We start from the raw sequence: 14,259 nt of genomic DNA on the forward strand, positions 1-14,259 counted from the left end.
AGTGACTTAATTACCAGTGGCGGACTCAGAATAGGTTGATTCTTCTTCTTTGTGCCGTCTTCTACCGAAGGTTGGCGACCATCAAACGATAGGTTTCTCTGTTTTGTGCCGCATGTATTATGTTCGCAGCTTCTGGTATTTGAAACCATTCTCTCAAGTTTCTCAGCCAGGATTTTTTCTTTCCGCCCAAACCTCTTCTACCTTCAATCTTGCCTTCCACGATAAGCTGTAGCAGACTGTACTTATCATTACGGAACACGTGGCCCAGGTATGACGCTTTCCTCCTTTTAACAGTTGTTAACAATTCCACCTCTTTACCCATTCGTCTCAATACCTCTGTGTTGGTCACTCTGTCTGTCCAAGGTATTCTCAGTATGCGTCGATACAGCCACATTTCTAGAGCCGCTAACTTCTTTATAGTTGCTGCTGTTAACGTCCACCTTTCTACTCCGTAAAGTAGCGTAGAGAGTACGTAGCATTTCGTGGCGCGCCATCGGAGGTTAATGCTTAGGTTGCGGTTGCTTAAGAACTTTCTCATTTTTATGAATTTGGATCTTGCTATTTCAATTCGGATCATAATCTCTACGTCTGGGTCCCAATTATCATTTACTGTATATCCCAGATATTTAAATCGGTGTACTCTTTCAATACTTTCGGCTTCAATATTCAGGTCGACATGTTGAATGTTCTTTTTATAAATAGGTTGATTAAAATTAGAAAATCAAAATAACAGATAAATAAATATATCAGAACATAAATCATAAATATCAAAATAAAAAATGAAGGTATAATATATTCAGTCACCGCAGCTGTACATTAACACTTTGACGGACAGAACGTCTATAGACGTCTAATTTCCATTGATGTTATGTGACACGAAGTCTATAGACGATATTTTTACAATAACGAGTTGTGACCAAAAATCGATGTCAAAAACATGTCACATTACATATACAGATGCATAATAAATGTTACACGATCTCCATGGTCGTCGTCCACATGTTTACAAAATATGTTAAAATCTCGTTGTTTCCATAAACAATAAGCGCTAAAAGAAATTCAGCAATTTCCCTATTCTACTTTGCAAAATACATGTGTCACAACACTTGCTTACACATTTGACGCACTGTCCGTCAATGTGTTAAAGAACTGATTTTTTTGTCTGAAGCGCCAACTTTGTTTCCGAATATGTTTTAAAGCATTCTAAAAATTTAAAATATTCTATTACAATATTGTGTCTGCAAGTTATTGGTAATGAACATTATTCTTTTTATTTAATATTAACAATTTTGCTATTTTTGAATCATCATCTTTATCACGATGTTGTTTACCATTATTGAAAAAAATGTGTTGACAAAAATATAGTTTATTCTTGCTGAATTGGACATATTGAATAAAAATTTACTGAGTATCAATAATTGCCTTTTAATTATTGAATAATATTATTCATACAATTTTCATATATTTTTATAATATAATTTTGACTCCTTCCGTATTAATCAATAGAGGATTGAACTACAGTTTTTAGATTTTTTAATGTATTATACTTTTTTAAAGTCAGTGGTCCCAATGTTTAATATATTAATTATTAAATATTACGCAAAAATGTCATGGATACATATGGCATAACCTTTGAATCAGAACAAATTTTTTTAGCAAATTGATTTTTATTAATATTTTTTTGTTCTGATGTCTTACAAAACCATCATTTTTAACGAGTTATTGGTCAACTACGAACATGTAACGCAGTTCGAAATAATTTAGTGAAAACTTAGTTTACAAAATAAACAAAAACTATTAAAAGAAAAAGTCATGTCACCTATTATATAAAAATGGGTCCTTTATTTCTCGTTGCCATGCCATGACTTGAGAACGACTTATTCGGTTTCATTCAACTTTTTTTAAGTGATCTAACACTGTATTCGCTCCGTGCGTGACCATGGTGGGGATACACGAAACTATGCCTGCGTCCGTAGCGACGAAATATGACAATTTTGGCGAATTTTTGTAATGGCAGTGTCATTATGTTAGTTCGCGGACCCTGTCGGTGACTTTTAGTACACGACAACGCATGCGCACTTTAATTCCATATTTTATTTATTTAATGTATTATCGCTTATTGATAAATATACCAGTATATTAATGTACCTTATATTAATTAATAGTAAATATACCTTATAAATTTATCTATCAACGGTATTATTTATATTATTTTAAAGTGCGCATGCTCCACTTGTCGTGGACTAGTCACGACATGACACTTATTGTTTGTATAACAAATGTTATCAAAAAAAGTAAATAAATATTACATATTAACGTCATATTTGTCATATGTGTATCATACGTTTAACGTCAAATTGAGGTCGCCAAAATGTCAGGCGACTACGCTAGGTGTCGCGTTAGTCATGCACGGAGCGAATAGAAGGTTCTTACGGAAATAAATTTTAAGAAAATTGCACTGAGAATTGAAAAATTTCAGGAAACAACGATTATTTAAATTTCGCGCGTTTAATAATTTTGCGTTTGGCAGTAACCACGATTCACATGTCGTACTGGGTAATGCAGTGGTGACGTCTGTCACGCGGTGGACCGGGGTTCGGTAACATTAACCCTTATCCGGGCAAGGTGGGCCCAATGGGCCCGAGACGCCAATTCTTTTATCATAAACTGATAAAAATTTTTTTATTGAATTTTATGCATCACTGAATTTGTTTAGAAGTATGCTTCCTTCAACATAGTCATGGGCTATTCAAAATATTCATTATAATTTTTGAAATTATTGCGTCGAAAAAATTTTGTCACGTAAAGGGGCAACACGGGCCCGTCGGACCCTATTTGTATTTATACCTAAAGTCTTAATCTTTGTTACAGGAGTTAATCTGGCAGTTAGGTAATGTTTTTGTGGATCATCTTAACGACTTTTATGATTCCGTAAATCCAATAATAAAGTCTAAACGTGTAACAAACAATGTAAAATCTCTTTGATGTGAACATCAAAGAGATGCTTACAATAGGTGTTGTGTCTATTCTAAATGAATTTTAAAAACTGATAATAATCATTGTTGGAATGCATATTGTTAGGTAGGTACCTATACATATTTTGAAATAAATAATGCATCTGCTATCAGTCGTTTGATATCGATATTAGTGTCGAGAACTAAGCTCCTAAAATTATATTGAATTACAGTGAAAGTAGATAGTGCGAATAAAATGTCCCAAAAACCATTATCAGCTGCAGAACTACAAGATATTGCTAATAATGTATAAGATTCCGATAATGAAGGGTCTCCTAAAGTAGGTGGCATTGAAAGTGACTCTGAAATTGAAGATCACATTTCGGAAGCAAGTGAAGAGGATGATTAGCAAGTAGTATTGAGTGATGATGAAGAAGAATGTGTAGCTACAAGTTCCCTTCAGAGTATGGATTTTTTGACACTAAGGATGGAATTAACTGGAAGTGTCAACCACAACCGACAGGACGTATGCGATCCTGCGACATAATAAAAAGCAAAGTGCACAAAGTAAAGTGTAGATGATCCTGTTGATTCCTTTTGTTTGTTTGTGGACGAAAAAATTGTGAACTAAATAGTAAAGTGTACAAATAAAGAAGCCGAAAAAGTCCTGGGGATAGAAAACTGGAAATATTGCGACTCTACAGAGCTATATGCATTTATTGGACTACTACTAACTGCAGGGCACCTGAGTGCCAATATCCATAATGTAGATATACTTTGGAGTAAATTTTATGGACCTACTATATTTAAAACTACCATGTTAAAACGATTCAAGAATTTTCTAAGATTTATTCGATTTGATGATAAGGACTAGAGGTCTGAACGAAGAAGGAACGACAAATTAGCAGCAATACGCGATGTGTGGAATCAAGTCAACAAAAACTTTCAGAAATACTATTTATCAGGAAAAAACATAACCTTCCAAATGTTTATTACTTGTGAATAAATATTTTTTCTACAAAAGTTTTCTTGCATTTCATTATTTTTTGCAAATCCTTCAGGTAGATCGCACCCTCGAGGTAGACCACATACTATAGTAGCATACTTAATCTAGACAATTTAAATTTAACTTGAATAAAAAATCAAAAAAGAATATTAGAAATATATGGGTAAATATGAATAGTACATATTCAAGAACAGTGGTGGTCCCAACGGACCCGAGTTGCCCGGTTACGTAAGTAAAATGTGTTTCCCGGATAAGGGTAATCAACCTCGACTGTCGAATGGAACGAAACTGACTGTAAAAAAGCCGAAGACTATTCAAAGGAAAATACAAAGGAGAGGAAGTCTCGATCCCGCGTATTCCGATGATTCCAAAGGACTTAGGATTTGATTTTAAGCATCTACAAGTTCCCGTGCGTTTGGCTATTGCAATAATGACGATAAACAAATCGCAAGGTCAATCATCAGAAGTTTACGGACTCAACATGGTGTTTCTATGTTTCGCACATTGACCATTAACTGTTAAAAATGCGGCTTATAATTTCAGATACGTGGAATTGTTTTGGCATATAGAGTTCCCGTCATTTGTGAATGGTGAATGGTAAAGATGGTCTAAGAACCATCTTTAAAGTTGGTGATGCGTTACTGACATTGAATTTTGCTATTGAGTATTGAAATTATTTATTTCTAAGATGTGGCTTGGGAAAAACTTCAAATTTTAACTTCTATATAAGTGCAATAATATGCAAATTAGTGCCTTCCCAAATGACGCGACCTCTACATCTAGTAATATGCAAATTGTGGAAAGATATAGAAAGCCAAATATGTAGATGTAACAAATATGTTTTTAAATATAAGTATCACAATAATAATTTAGTCTTTGCAAGATTGACTTTAGATTTTATCGAAAAGCCATCTTGTAAACTATATAGATTTAATGTCAAACTAATATTTGTGGCTTATTTCCAATTAAAATAGTAAATTTGGATAAGATGCCACAAGAAAATAGCTTCAGAACAATAAATAAAATGATATTTCTAATTTTTTAAAAAGCTATCAAATTCTAAATATATGAACATTGTCGTCTTTTTTCGGATATATGTATATGGAACAAACAAGCAGATTCATGTGAATAGAATTTATATTTTATTAATATGCTCATGTTATTAATAAAAGAGCTAGGTTGCTGTTTCGGAGATAATATATTTACAAATATATAAATACCTAATAAACTGTTGCCATTACTACATACTCCAAACATTTTGTGCTTTAGACCTTTCTTTCTTGCAGTATAATTAGACTTTTTATTGTACTTGAATTGACTACTATATATTTTTGTTTTTTAAATAAAATTTTTGAATATGTTTTAAAAAAATATGTGTACAACTCTTACTAGGCAGACAAATTTTTCATATTGTATTTGAATTTAATAAAAATATTGGCAACACTTTTGAAGATTCTAATACTGTATCCCAGAATGTAACGTTCCTCCTTTTAGTGACAAATAATATTTCAACCCATTTACTAAACTTCCAAGATTTGCTCAAATGTTATCTCATGCTGAGCATTTGCCTAAAATCGTCTATTCTGTACAAACTATTGGATAACCTGCCGAACGCGTTCACTAGTGATACAATTTCGTTTCTCTGTAGCTGGAATTCTTTCTTATTATGAGAGTCTAAAGTTCTCTTGCCTTCTACCTTGTCGAAATGCCCACTGAAGAGTATTTTCAAAGCAGTACCTAAACCCTGGGTTTGCAGTTTGCCCCATAAGCGGCACTTATCGCACCCGACGCAGTCCATGATTCTCGTAATATTTCGGAAGTGTTGTTTGAATTCATGTTTCAGTTTTTCTGCCTGTTCACTGTTCCTGAACATCGTAGTCTCATCGAAATGATCCGGGAACAACTTGATTACTTTCAGGAGGTCTTTTATCGCCATTTGTGTATCCCAGTCATTTTGCTCATCACCTAAAATTAATATGGTAAAGTATTGGTAATGTTAATTCAAAGAACATTATGAAAGGCATCTTTATTTTAACTTATGTTTATTAGCAAAATTGGATTATACAAATTGATTTTCTAATCGAGGGCATTCATGTGATATACGTCAGGGGATCAGAGGATCAGCTACGTAGATAAGACCATGATGTGTCGAGAACCTAACCTGGTAACGGAAATAAAGGTAGCCAGGATAATACGCCGCAAAATCAAGCAGTGAAGAAAGTACAGAGGAACCCTGTAGACCGAAAATACCAGCAAGACCCCGCCTTCTCTGAATCAACAGTATTGAAGATGATCTGGGAAAGGTAGAAGTCAAAATAGGGCGCTCAATGGCTACGGATCGATCATCTTTGCGGCAAATAGTGGTCAATTCCGCCCGTAGCGCCACCGAATAGTGGTAGTAGTTTATATAACAGCTAAAGAAAAATAACAAATACAGTCGGAAAAATGAAAGAATACCCATGAACGATCACATCAATCACTTATTTTGTATTTGCTGTCTTTTTTATAACAAACGTTTGTTATTTATAGAAAAAGACAGCAAATACAAAATAAGTGATTGATGTGATCGTTCATGGGTATTCTTTCATTTTTCCGACTGTAACTACATGCATACGGAAAAAGGAATGATTTACAAGAGTAAGGCAAGGTTGCATTTAGTCTCCAACATTTTTCAATGTTTACTCGGACCATTTATTAAAAAAAACATTTGAGACAAAGCCATACGGAATAAAAATCAATGGGGAATTACTTAATGTTATTAGATATGCGGAACATAAAGTAATATGTCAGAAAACATTGAAAGGTCTCAAAATTCTGCATGATCGTATTTACTAAGTAGGAGAGGAAATGGGCATTAAAATAAACTCACACAAAAAAGTTCACAAAATTACATATTTAGCAACTGTCATAACGGGCCAACTAGATCCAGATATAGAAACAAAACGCAAAATAGCAATTACTAAAAACATTTTGCTGACAATGAAGACATTTCTTTGCAATAATAACCATCTCAGTTTATAACTAAGACAAAGAATGATTAAGTGCTATGTATGGTCTGTATTCTTGTATGGGGCAGTTTGGATCCTAAAATTTGACGGATGTTGAAGATAACTTGGACGACAAGGAAAACTAACAGGGAAGTGCTAAGGAGGGTCAACAAAGATTGAGAATTAGTAAAGACTGTTAAACATCGAAAAATGCCTTATGTGGGACATATTGAGGGGAATCAATATGGAATACTACGGAGAGAGAAACAGAGGTAACAAGAAAATGCATGTGTAATAAACGAGACGAAAAACAAAGAATTACATCTTTATGTAAAAAATGCGGCTTACCTGTATAATACCCTTCTTTTTCTAAGTACGGTGCCGCTTTTGCCAGAGCCCTTAACTCTACCAGATAAATAAAATACAAATTTCTTAGCCAGTTCGGTCCTTCTCCATTAGTATTTTCCGGAGAGAATCTCTTTTGAAATTCATCCAAATTGGGTCCCCATTTTGCTCCCGGTTTGCCCAGTCCAAAGCCGTTGTCTTTAGAAAGAAGATAATTCGCGCACAGGTGTACATTGATACTGGCATGAAGGCCGGATATTGATCTGTAGAACACTCTTTCTGAAAAAAATAACGAGTATAAGCTAGACTTTAGGTTTATTGATTATTGATATGTGATCATATTTTCATAAACAAACTTGTTTCTCAATAAAACAATGCTTCAAATATTGAAACATCAAAAATTACTAACGAACATTTTTTTTCTCATATACACATCAATTTTGATCGGATTTATTTATAATGCCTGATTAGTTAACAATGAATTTATCTTAATTTCGGTGTAATATGATTTCCTAATGATGAAATAATTAAACATACGTTAAGAAGCGCACTAATTTAGTTAGAAATGTTTAACATAAAAGTCAATATAAAACATAAAAATCTAACAACAAAAATGTAATATCCTCATTATGAAACCAAACTCTTACCATTGCTGCAGTATGTGGCCTTGCATTGTCCTGCGCGTAACGCAAATCATAACCTGTAGCAGTGGAAAATGGAAGAACAACAGTTTCTAAGATACGATCAATGTATTGCTATTGCTTTAAAGTGCCTTCTACAAAAAGGGGAACAGTTTGATGATGAAAAATTATCCCAGCGCACATCATAACATGCAGACCACTATATGAACGAACCTGTATATACTTGAGTCTCTCTTGCCGACCAGGTCCTCTCCATTCTCACTCTTCTAGAATCAGAGTACATACAAAACCTAGCTTCATCTGTGAATAACACAGAACTCCATTTTTGTAGGCCCCAACACACATCTTATTGTGTCCACCTTAATTTAAGTCCACGATTTCCACGACAGAACATAGGAACCACCAATGGACGTCTTGCGCACAGGACAGCTTCATGTAATTGATTCCACAAAGTTTGCTCAGATACAGTAATTCTGTGGTTATTTTATAAGGCCTCACAGAGTTCACGTGTATAAATGCACATTTCGACGAGCTAATCCTACTACATACCGATCCTGTGAAGGAGTAGTTGCACGTTGACCATCTCCATGTCTTTATCGTGCAATATCAGCTTATGAAAGACCAGCCTCAATCATATTCACAGCACTTACCATTTGAACATGTGTCAAATGCCGACGCTCCATTAACTATTGTTGCGTTTAATAATTTTGTTTTTAGTAAAATTTTAAAGTAAATGCAGATTATCTTTCAAATTTGAAGCGCTTTTTCTTTACAATTTGAAGCAATTAGTCGTACGATTTTGATGCGCTGTCACTTTTGCCTCAGTAAAGCAGTGCAATTGACAGATTAATTTTCATGGCAATCCTTATAGAGAACAAGTTTTCAAATCAAATGATATATATTATCAAAAAGTGTTTATAAGTTTTTATTTCTTTTATAAATTAAGAGGCAACAGTAGCGATCAACAAGTAGCAACAAACGCGGTTCAAGATTGCGGCTGTAATTTTGAATATTTTGTCGAGATATTTGGCACTCATATTCGTAATATAATAAAGAATGGCGGTACAGAGCCCAATTTGAGAAATATGTTAGTATGTGGAAATTACTCTATAACTAAATAAAATATTGCAAAAAGGAGCCTGTACCGCCATTAAGAACAAAAAAATAAACTTTCTTCAAACAAACTTTTTTATGCCATGCCTAGATTTTGTGTCATATTGGACCTAGTAAAATTTTTTATCTCTGACAAGAAATCGAACATATTATAACTAAATAACTGATTAGTCAACATAGAGAAAGTGTCACTGTCATTTTGACAAACCTGCGTCAGACTTCTGTTCTGTTATCTGCATAGGAATTACGAACACTCTACGGCGCTACGCTAAAACATGGCGGATACGATTCGTATAGAGTGTTCGTAATCCCTACGCAGCCGTGGGACTATGAACACTCGACACGAATCGTATCCGCCACTTTTTACTGTGGCGCCTTACGGTAAAACATGGCGGATACGATTCGTATCGAGTGTTCGTAATCCGGGCACAGATAACATCTGTGCACAGAACAGAAATCTGCATAGGGATTACGAACACTCGATATATATAATCATATCCCTTCTACCATACAATGGTGTAGGGTTATAGGTCTGGATCCCGCGTAGAAAAAAAAGTTGATTAATAGCAAGCTGAAAATTTGTTAATAGCTTAAGGGTGTCTAGTCGGACAAACTTTGATATATGGGAACACTGGAACAGGGGAAGTTTTAATTGTGGAACAGGTTAAAAATTTGGAAAGGTCAGACCACGAAAACAGCACATGTATTTTGTCCGACAGAACAGACTTAAACTCTCCGAACACAGATTAAACTCTCATGCAAAAATCAGACTGCTATTTATCACCAAATGGGCGTTTTAATGAGTGGAACATGTAGAATATGTTAAATGACAGGAATTATGACAGGTGATAAATAGCAGTCTGATTTTTGCATGGGAGTTTAATCTCTGTTCGGAGAGTTTAAGTCTATTCTGTCGGACAAAATAAATGTGCCGTTTTCGTGGTCTGACCGTTCCAAATTTTTAACCTGTTCCACAATTAAAACTGCCACTGTTCCAGTGTTCCCATATATCAAAGTTTATCCGACTAGACACCCTTAAGCTATCAACAAATTTTCAGCTTGCTATTAATCAACTTTTCTTTCATACGCGGGATCCAGACCTATTACGAAGGTTATAAGGCGCTATGGTAAAACATGGCGGATACGATTCGTATCGAGTGTTCGTAATCCCACTGCAGACGCAGATTTGTCAAAATGACAGTGACACTTTCTCTATGTTGACTAATCAGTTATTTAGTTATAATATGTTCGATTTCTTGTTAGAGATAAAACATTTTACTAGGTCCAATATGACACAAAATCTAGGCATGGGATAAAAAAGTTTATTTGAAGAAAGTTTATTTTTTTGTTCTTCTTATTGGCGGTACAGGCTCCTTTTTGCAATATTTCATTTAGTTATAGAGTAATTTCCACATACTAACATATTTCTCAAATTGGGCTCTATACGCCATTCTTTATTATATTACGAATATGTGTGCCAAATATATCGACAAAATATTCAAAATTACAGCCGCAATCTTGGACCGCGTTTGTTGCTACCTGTTGATCGCTACTGTTGCCTCTTAATGTGTTCTTTCTAGCAACTTACCTTCTAGGCAAAGTTCATTTAGCTTGTTGCTTTGTATATATGGATTAAAACTGAAAGATTTTTTTGGTCTAAAACAGTTTTCTAAATATATACTCTTCCATATCCTATGGGCTGATTCACCGGAATATCTGAAATATGAATATTATTTTTAATTAAACATTTAATTAGATTAACTGACCAAGATAGTATTAACTCAAGCAAAGGAGTAAGAAAATGCTGTCTGCGGTCTACTGTTATTTAACCTATACTTCGAATTACTATTCAGAAGACTATTAAAGTGGCAAATATCAAACATCAGATATACAGATGATACAGTACTGATCGCAAATTCAAAAAGATTAAAAAACACCAGTCAAGTGGGAGATATTACCAATTGTGAATGAAGATAAATGAAAAACATACCAAATTGTTCCAGAATAAACAAATTACTTCGTTGTCATGAACGATAAATGGAAAAATGCTAGAACAGATGTCTATATAAATACTTAGACTGTTGGATGAAAAAAAGCTCGACCCCTTGGATAAAAGCCAGTATTACTCAAGTCATGGATAGTTTTATTAAACTTAGATATTTCTGTTTTACAATGAATAAAGAGGAAGAATTCTTATATATACACCGGTATATTGGGTATAACGCCTTTCCGTTAGTGATCTATGGAGGAGTATCACCGAGCCGCAGCCCGTATTCCACTCTAAACCTCAGATTCATTTCAGAATTTTAAACTGCTGCGCCTTTTTTATTTTTCTGTATACCGGGCGAAGCTTTGAACGCACTTCCACCAGAACCATATAGGTCTGGATCCCGCGAATGAAAAAAAAGTTGATTAATAGCAAGCTGAAAATTTGTTAATAGCTTAAGGGTGTCTAGTCGGACAAACTTTGATATATGGGAACACTGGAACTGGGGAAGTTTTAATTGTGGAACAGGTTAAAATTTGGAACGGTCAGACAACGAAAACGTCACATGTATTTTGTCCGACAGAACTTCCAATTGATTTGTTACCCTTTCATTAAACTCTCATGCAAAAATCAGACTGCTATTTATCACCTGTCATAATTCCTGTCATTTGACATATTCTACGTGTTCCACTCATTATAATTCCCATTTGGTGATAAATAGCAGCCTGATTTTTGCATGAGAGTTTAATGAAAGGGTAACAAATCAATTGGAAGTTCTGTCGGACAAAATACATGTGACGTTTTCGTGATCTGACCGTTCCAAATTTTTAACCTGTTCCACAATTAAAACTTCCCCTGTTCCAGTGTTCCTATATATCAAAGTTTGTCCGACTAGACACCCTTAAGCTATTAACAAATTTTCAGCTTGCTATTAATCAACTTTTTTTTCATACGCGGGATCCAGACCTAATAGGCTAACAGGGAAGAGGCGCTATTGAAAAAAAAACCTGATCTAGATGACCCTCAGGAAGACTCAAATTGGTGCTTAAAATACACTTTTTAAAATAGTTGTACAAAGCTATACCTATCGATAAAATTACTTACCCTGTATATCTCTCGGGATTAAGTAACAAATCTACATATTCGGCATTTTCGTCGTTGTTGTCTATATCACAAAAATTATCGAGGGCGTCATCGTACGCTTCCCACAATTGCATGTCTTTTTGAAGTTTTTCCGGAATTGTTTTATTTAAGTAATCTAGTTCATTGTGATGTGCTGCACAGCCTTCGTTTTGCTGCTTGGAATATTTATCACTAGGATGTGGACCTAAAAGAAATATTGGATATTTAAAAGAAATACGTATAACTTTGACGGCTTTATGTTTTATTTATTTCAAGAAGAACAATATTGTTTTCTCATTAGATAACAGAAGAGACCTGAAAGGATACAATGAAATATTGAAAATAATTCGTCATGCTCGTGGAAGGTATTCAGTAACCGCCATGCTACTAGACATACCGGTATATTAACCCATTAACACCTACGGGTACCATATGGAGCCAACAAATTGCGTACGCATCGGAGTCTATTTACGATATTGTTAGGTAAAATTTAGCAGAGAGATTCGGCCTATTTGTAGTTCAAGGTTACCTCTTCTTGAATGAACAACCCAAATTAGTGTTATACCTATTTTCCAGTGTAATAAATTTTTGTGCCAAAATATGGACATTCGTTTCGTGTAAGTGTTTTATTTATTATATTTTGCAGCATTATTCCGGTTTTTGTTTTTAAAATATGTTCTATAAACTTTAATAAATAACTGGTACAGGTTTTCATAATATTTCATCTTTTGGTTTTTTCGTAAATAGGCCAAAAATATGGGTGTTCCCAAATGGAACCGCTAGGCGGTTTGCTGGATATGTTGTTTTCACTATTTCTTTGAAAAAAGATCTCGACATAGCTCTTGAGGAAAACCAAAGTAATAATGATGTTTCTGCCGTTTACATAGAATCTCCAGATACTAACATTTTGACAGACTAAGATTCGGCAGATGAAAATGACGCGGGTTTTATTGATAATCGAAATCGTAACCAGCTGTCTTCAGGCGCGGAAATTGGCTATTCGAATGATACTAGAATCGAAGGCACAGATGAAGACACGATCGTAGAAGAAACCACTTAGATCCACCCCGTACTAGCAGAGCAATTCCATCTGCGCCAACTGATAAATATGTTCACGCTGCAGCAAAATGCAGATTTTTGCAAAGGGGATTTGTTTTCTACAGTGTATGATTTTCTAGAGTCTGATTACTCAAAGTATACTGGTTCAAGCCCTTCAGAACTTTTTAGATTACAGCAACTAGACCTGTTAAGAGGTTTTCAAGACAGGAGAAAAAAAAACATTTTTGTTCCGAGGCCAAAAATATTGTTTCAAAATACAATAATAATATAGGTGGTACTGATTTGATGGATAGCGATGTATCTTGTCATCGAATTGGAATCGGTTCCAAAAAAATGGTATTGGCCTATTTTTACATACCTAGTGGACGCGGATATTAAAAATGCATGTAAGTTGTATAGAAAATCTGGTCGTAACATTAGCCAATTGGAATTTACACGGGATATTATCCAAATGTATCCAATAAGATATAAAATCCCACCGAAAGCACCAGGAAGAGTGTCCGCAGCTGCAAGAAGTGACTCTCGAATTGAAGATATTCGGTACGAGAGATTAAATCATTTTGTGGTTTCTGTACCAGAAAACACAAGAAGATGGGCAAGCATTGGATTTTTAAGACGAGGGAAAACAATGTGCTGCAAATATGTGGTCCTTTGTATTGACTGTTTCGCAATTTTCATACCAACTAACCGTGAACGAAAATCTACCGGGTTCGCCCCTAGTGGTCCCATATGGGAACAGTTTTTTTCTCAATAATTGTTTCATTTACAAAAAATTTTCTTGTTACGTTTTGTACAGAATACTGTTACATTTAACGATTTCTAATAAATTTTGTCGAAAACAATTTTTTTTTCTCGGCGTTAATGGGTTAAGGTAATACAGTCCTGGACCTTTCACTTGTTGTACTGTTTACTTTTATGCCTAGTGACGTCTCTAGAACGTTATAAAATGTATAGAAACTGATAAAAACATAGAAAGTTGACAGTTTACAGAACAGCTGTATTTGAAGTTTATAGTTGTCATTGTAATAAAGTTGTAAAAGTTATA

The 14,259-nt window shown here is 34.5% G+C and overlaps 2 protein-coding genes across 3 annotated transcripts in view; one reads left to right on the plus strand and one right to left on the minus strand.

Moving 5' to 3' along the window:
- The window catches only part of LOC114335824 (EF-hand domain-containing protein D2 homolog), a 276,872-nt gene that overhangs the window by 198,920 nt on the left and 63,693 nt on the right, over window positions 1-14,259 (plus strand). The gene's annotated exons all lie outside the window — the stretch shown is intronic.
- LOC114335823 (ero1-like protein) overlaps window positions 5,080-14,259 on the minus strand; it is a 43,890-nt gene continuing 34,710 nt past the window's right edge. For both annotated transcript variants that reach the window (XM_028286113.2, XM_028286112.2), the window contains exons 3-6: window positions 12,138-12,360; window positions 10,635-10,762; window positions 7,296-7,571; window positions 5,080-5,925 (exon numbers count right to left, since the gene is read on the minus strand). In XM_028286113.2, the coding sequence (XP_028141914.1) occupies window positions 5,507-5,925; window positions 7,296-7,571; window positions 10,635-10,762; window positions 12,138-12,360 (1,046 nt within the window). In that variant the 3' untranslated portion in view covers window positions 5,080-5,506. The remainder of the gene's footprint in view (window positions 5,926-7,295; window positions 7,572-10,634; window positions 10,763-12,137; window positions 12,361-14,259) is intronic.

Source organism: Diabrotica virgifera, chromosome 7 (genome assembly GCF_917563875.1).
Source record: "Diabrotica virgifera virgifera chromosome 7, PGI_DIABVI_V3a".
NCBI classification, from domain to species: domain Eukaryota; kingdom Metazoa; phylum Arthropoda; class Insecta; order Coleoptera; family Chrysomelidae; genus Diabrotica; species Diabrotica virgifera.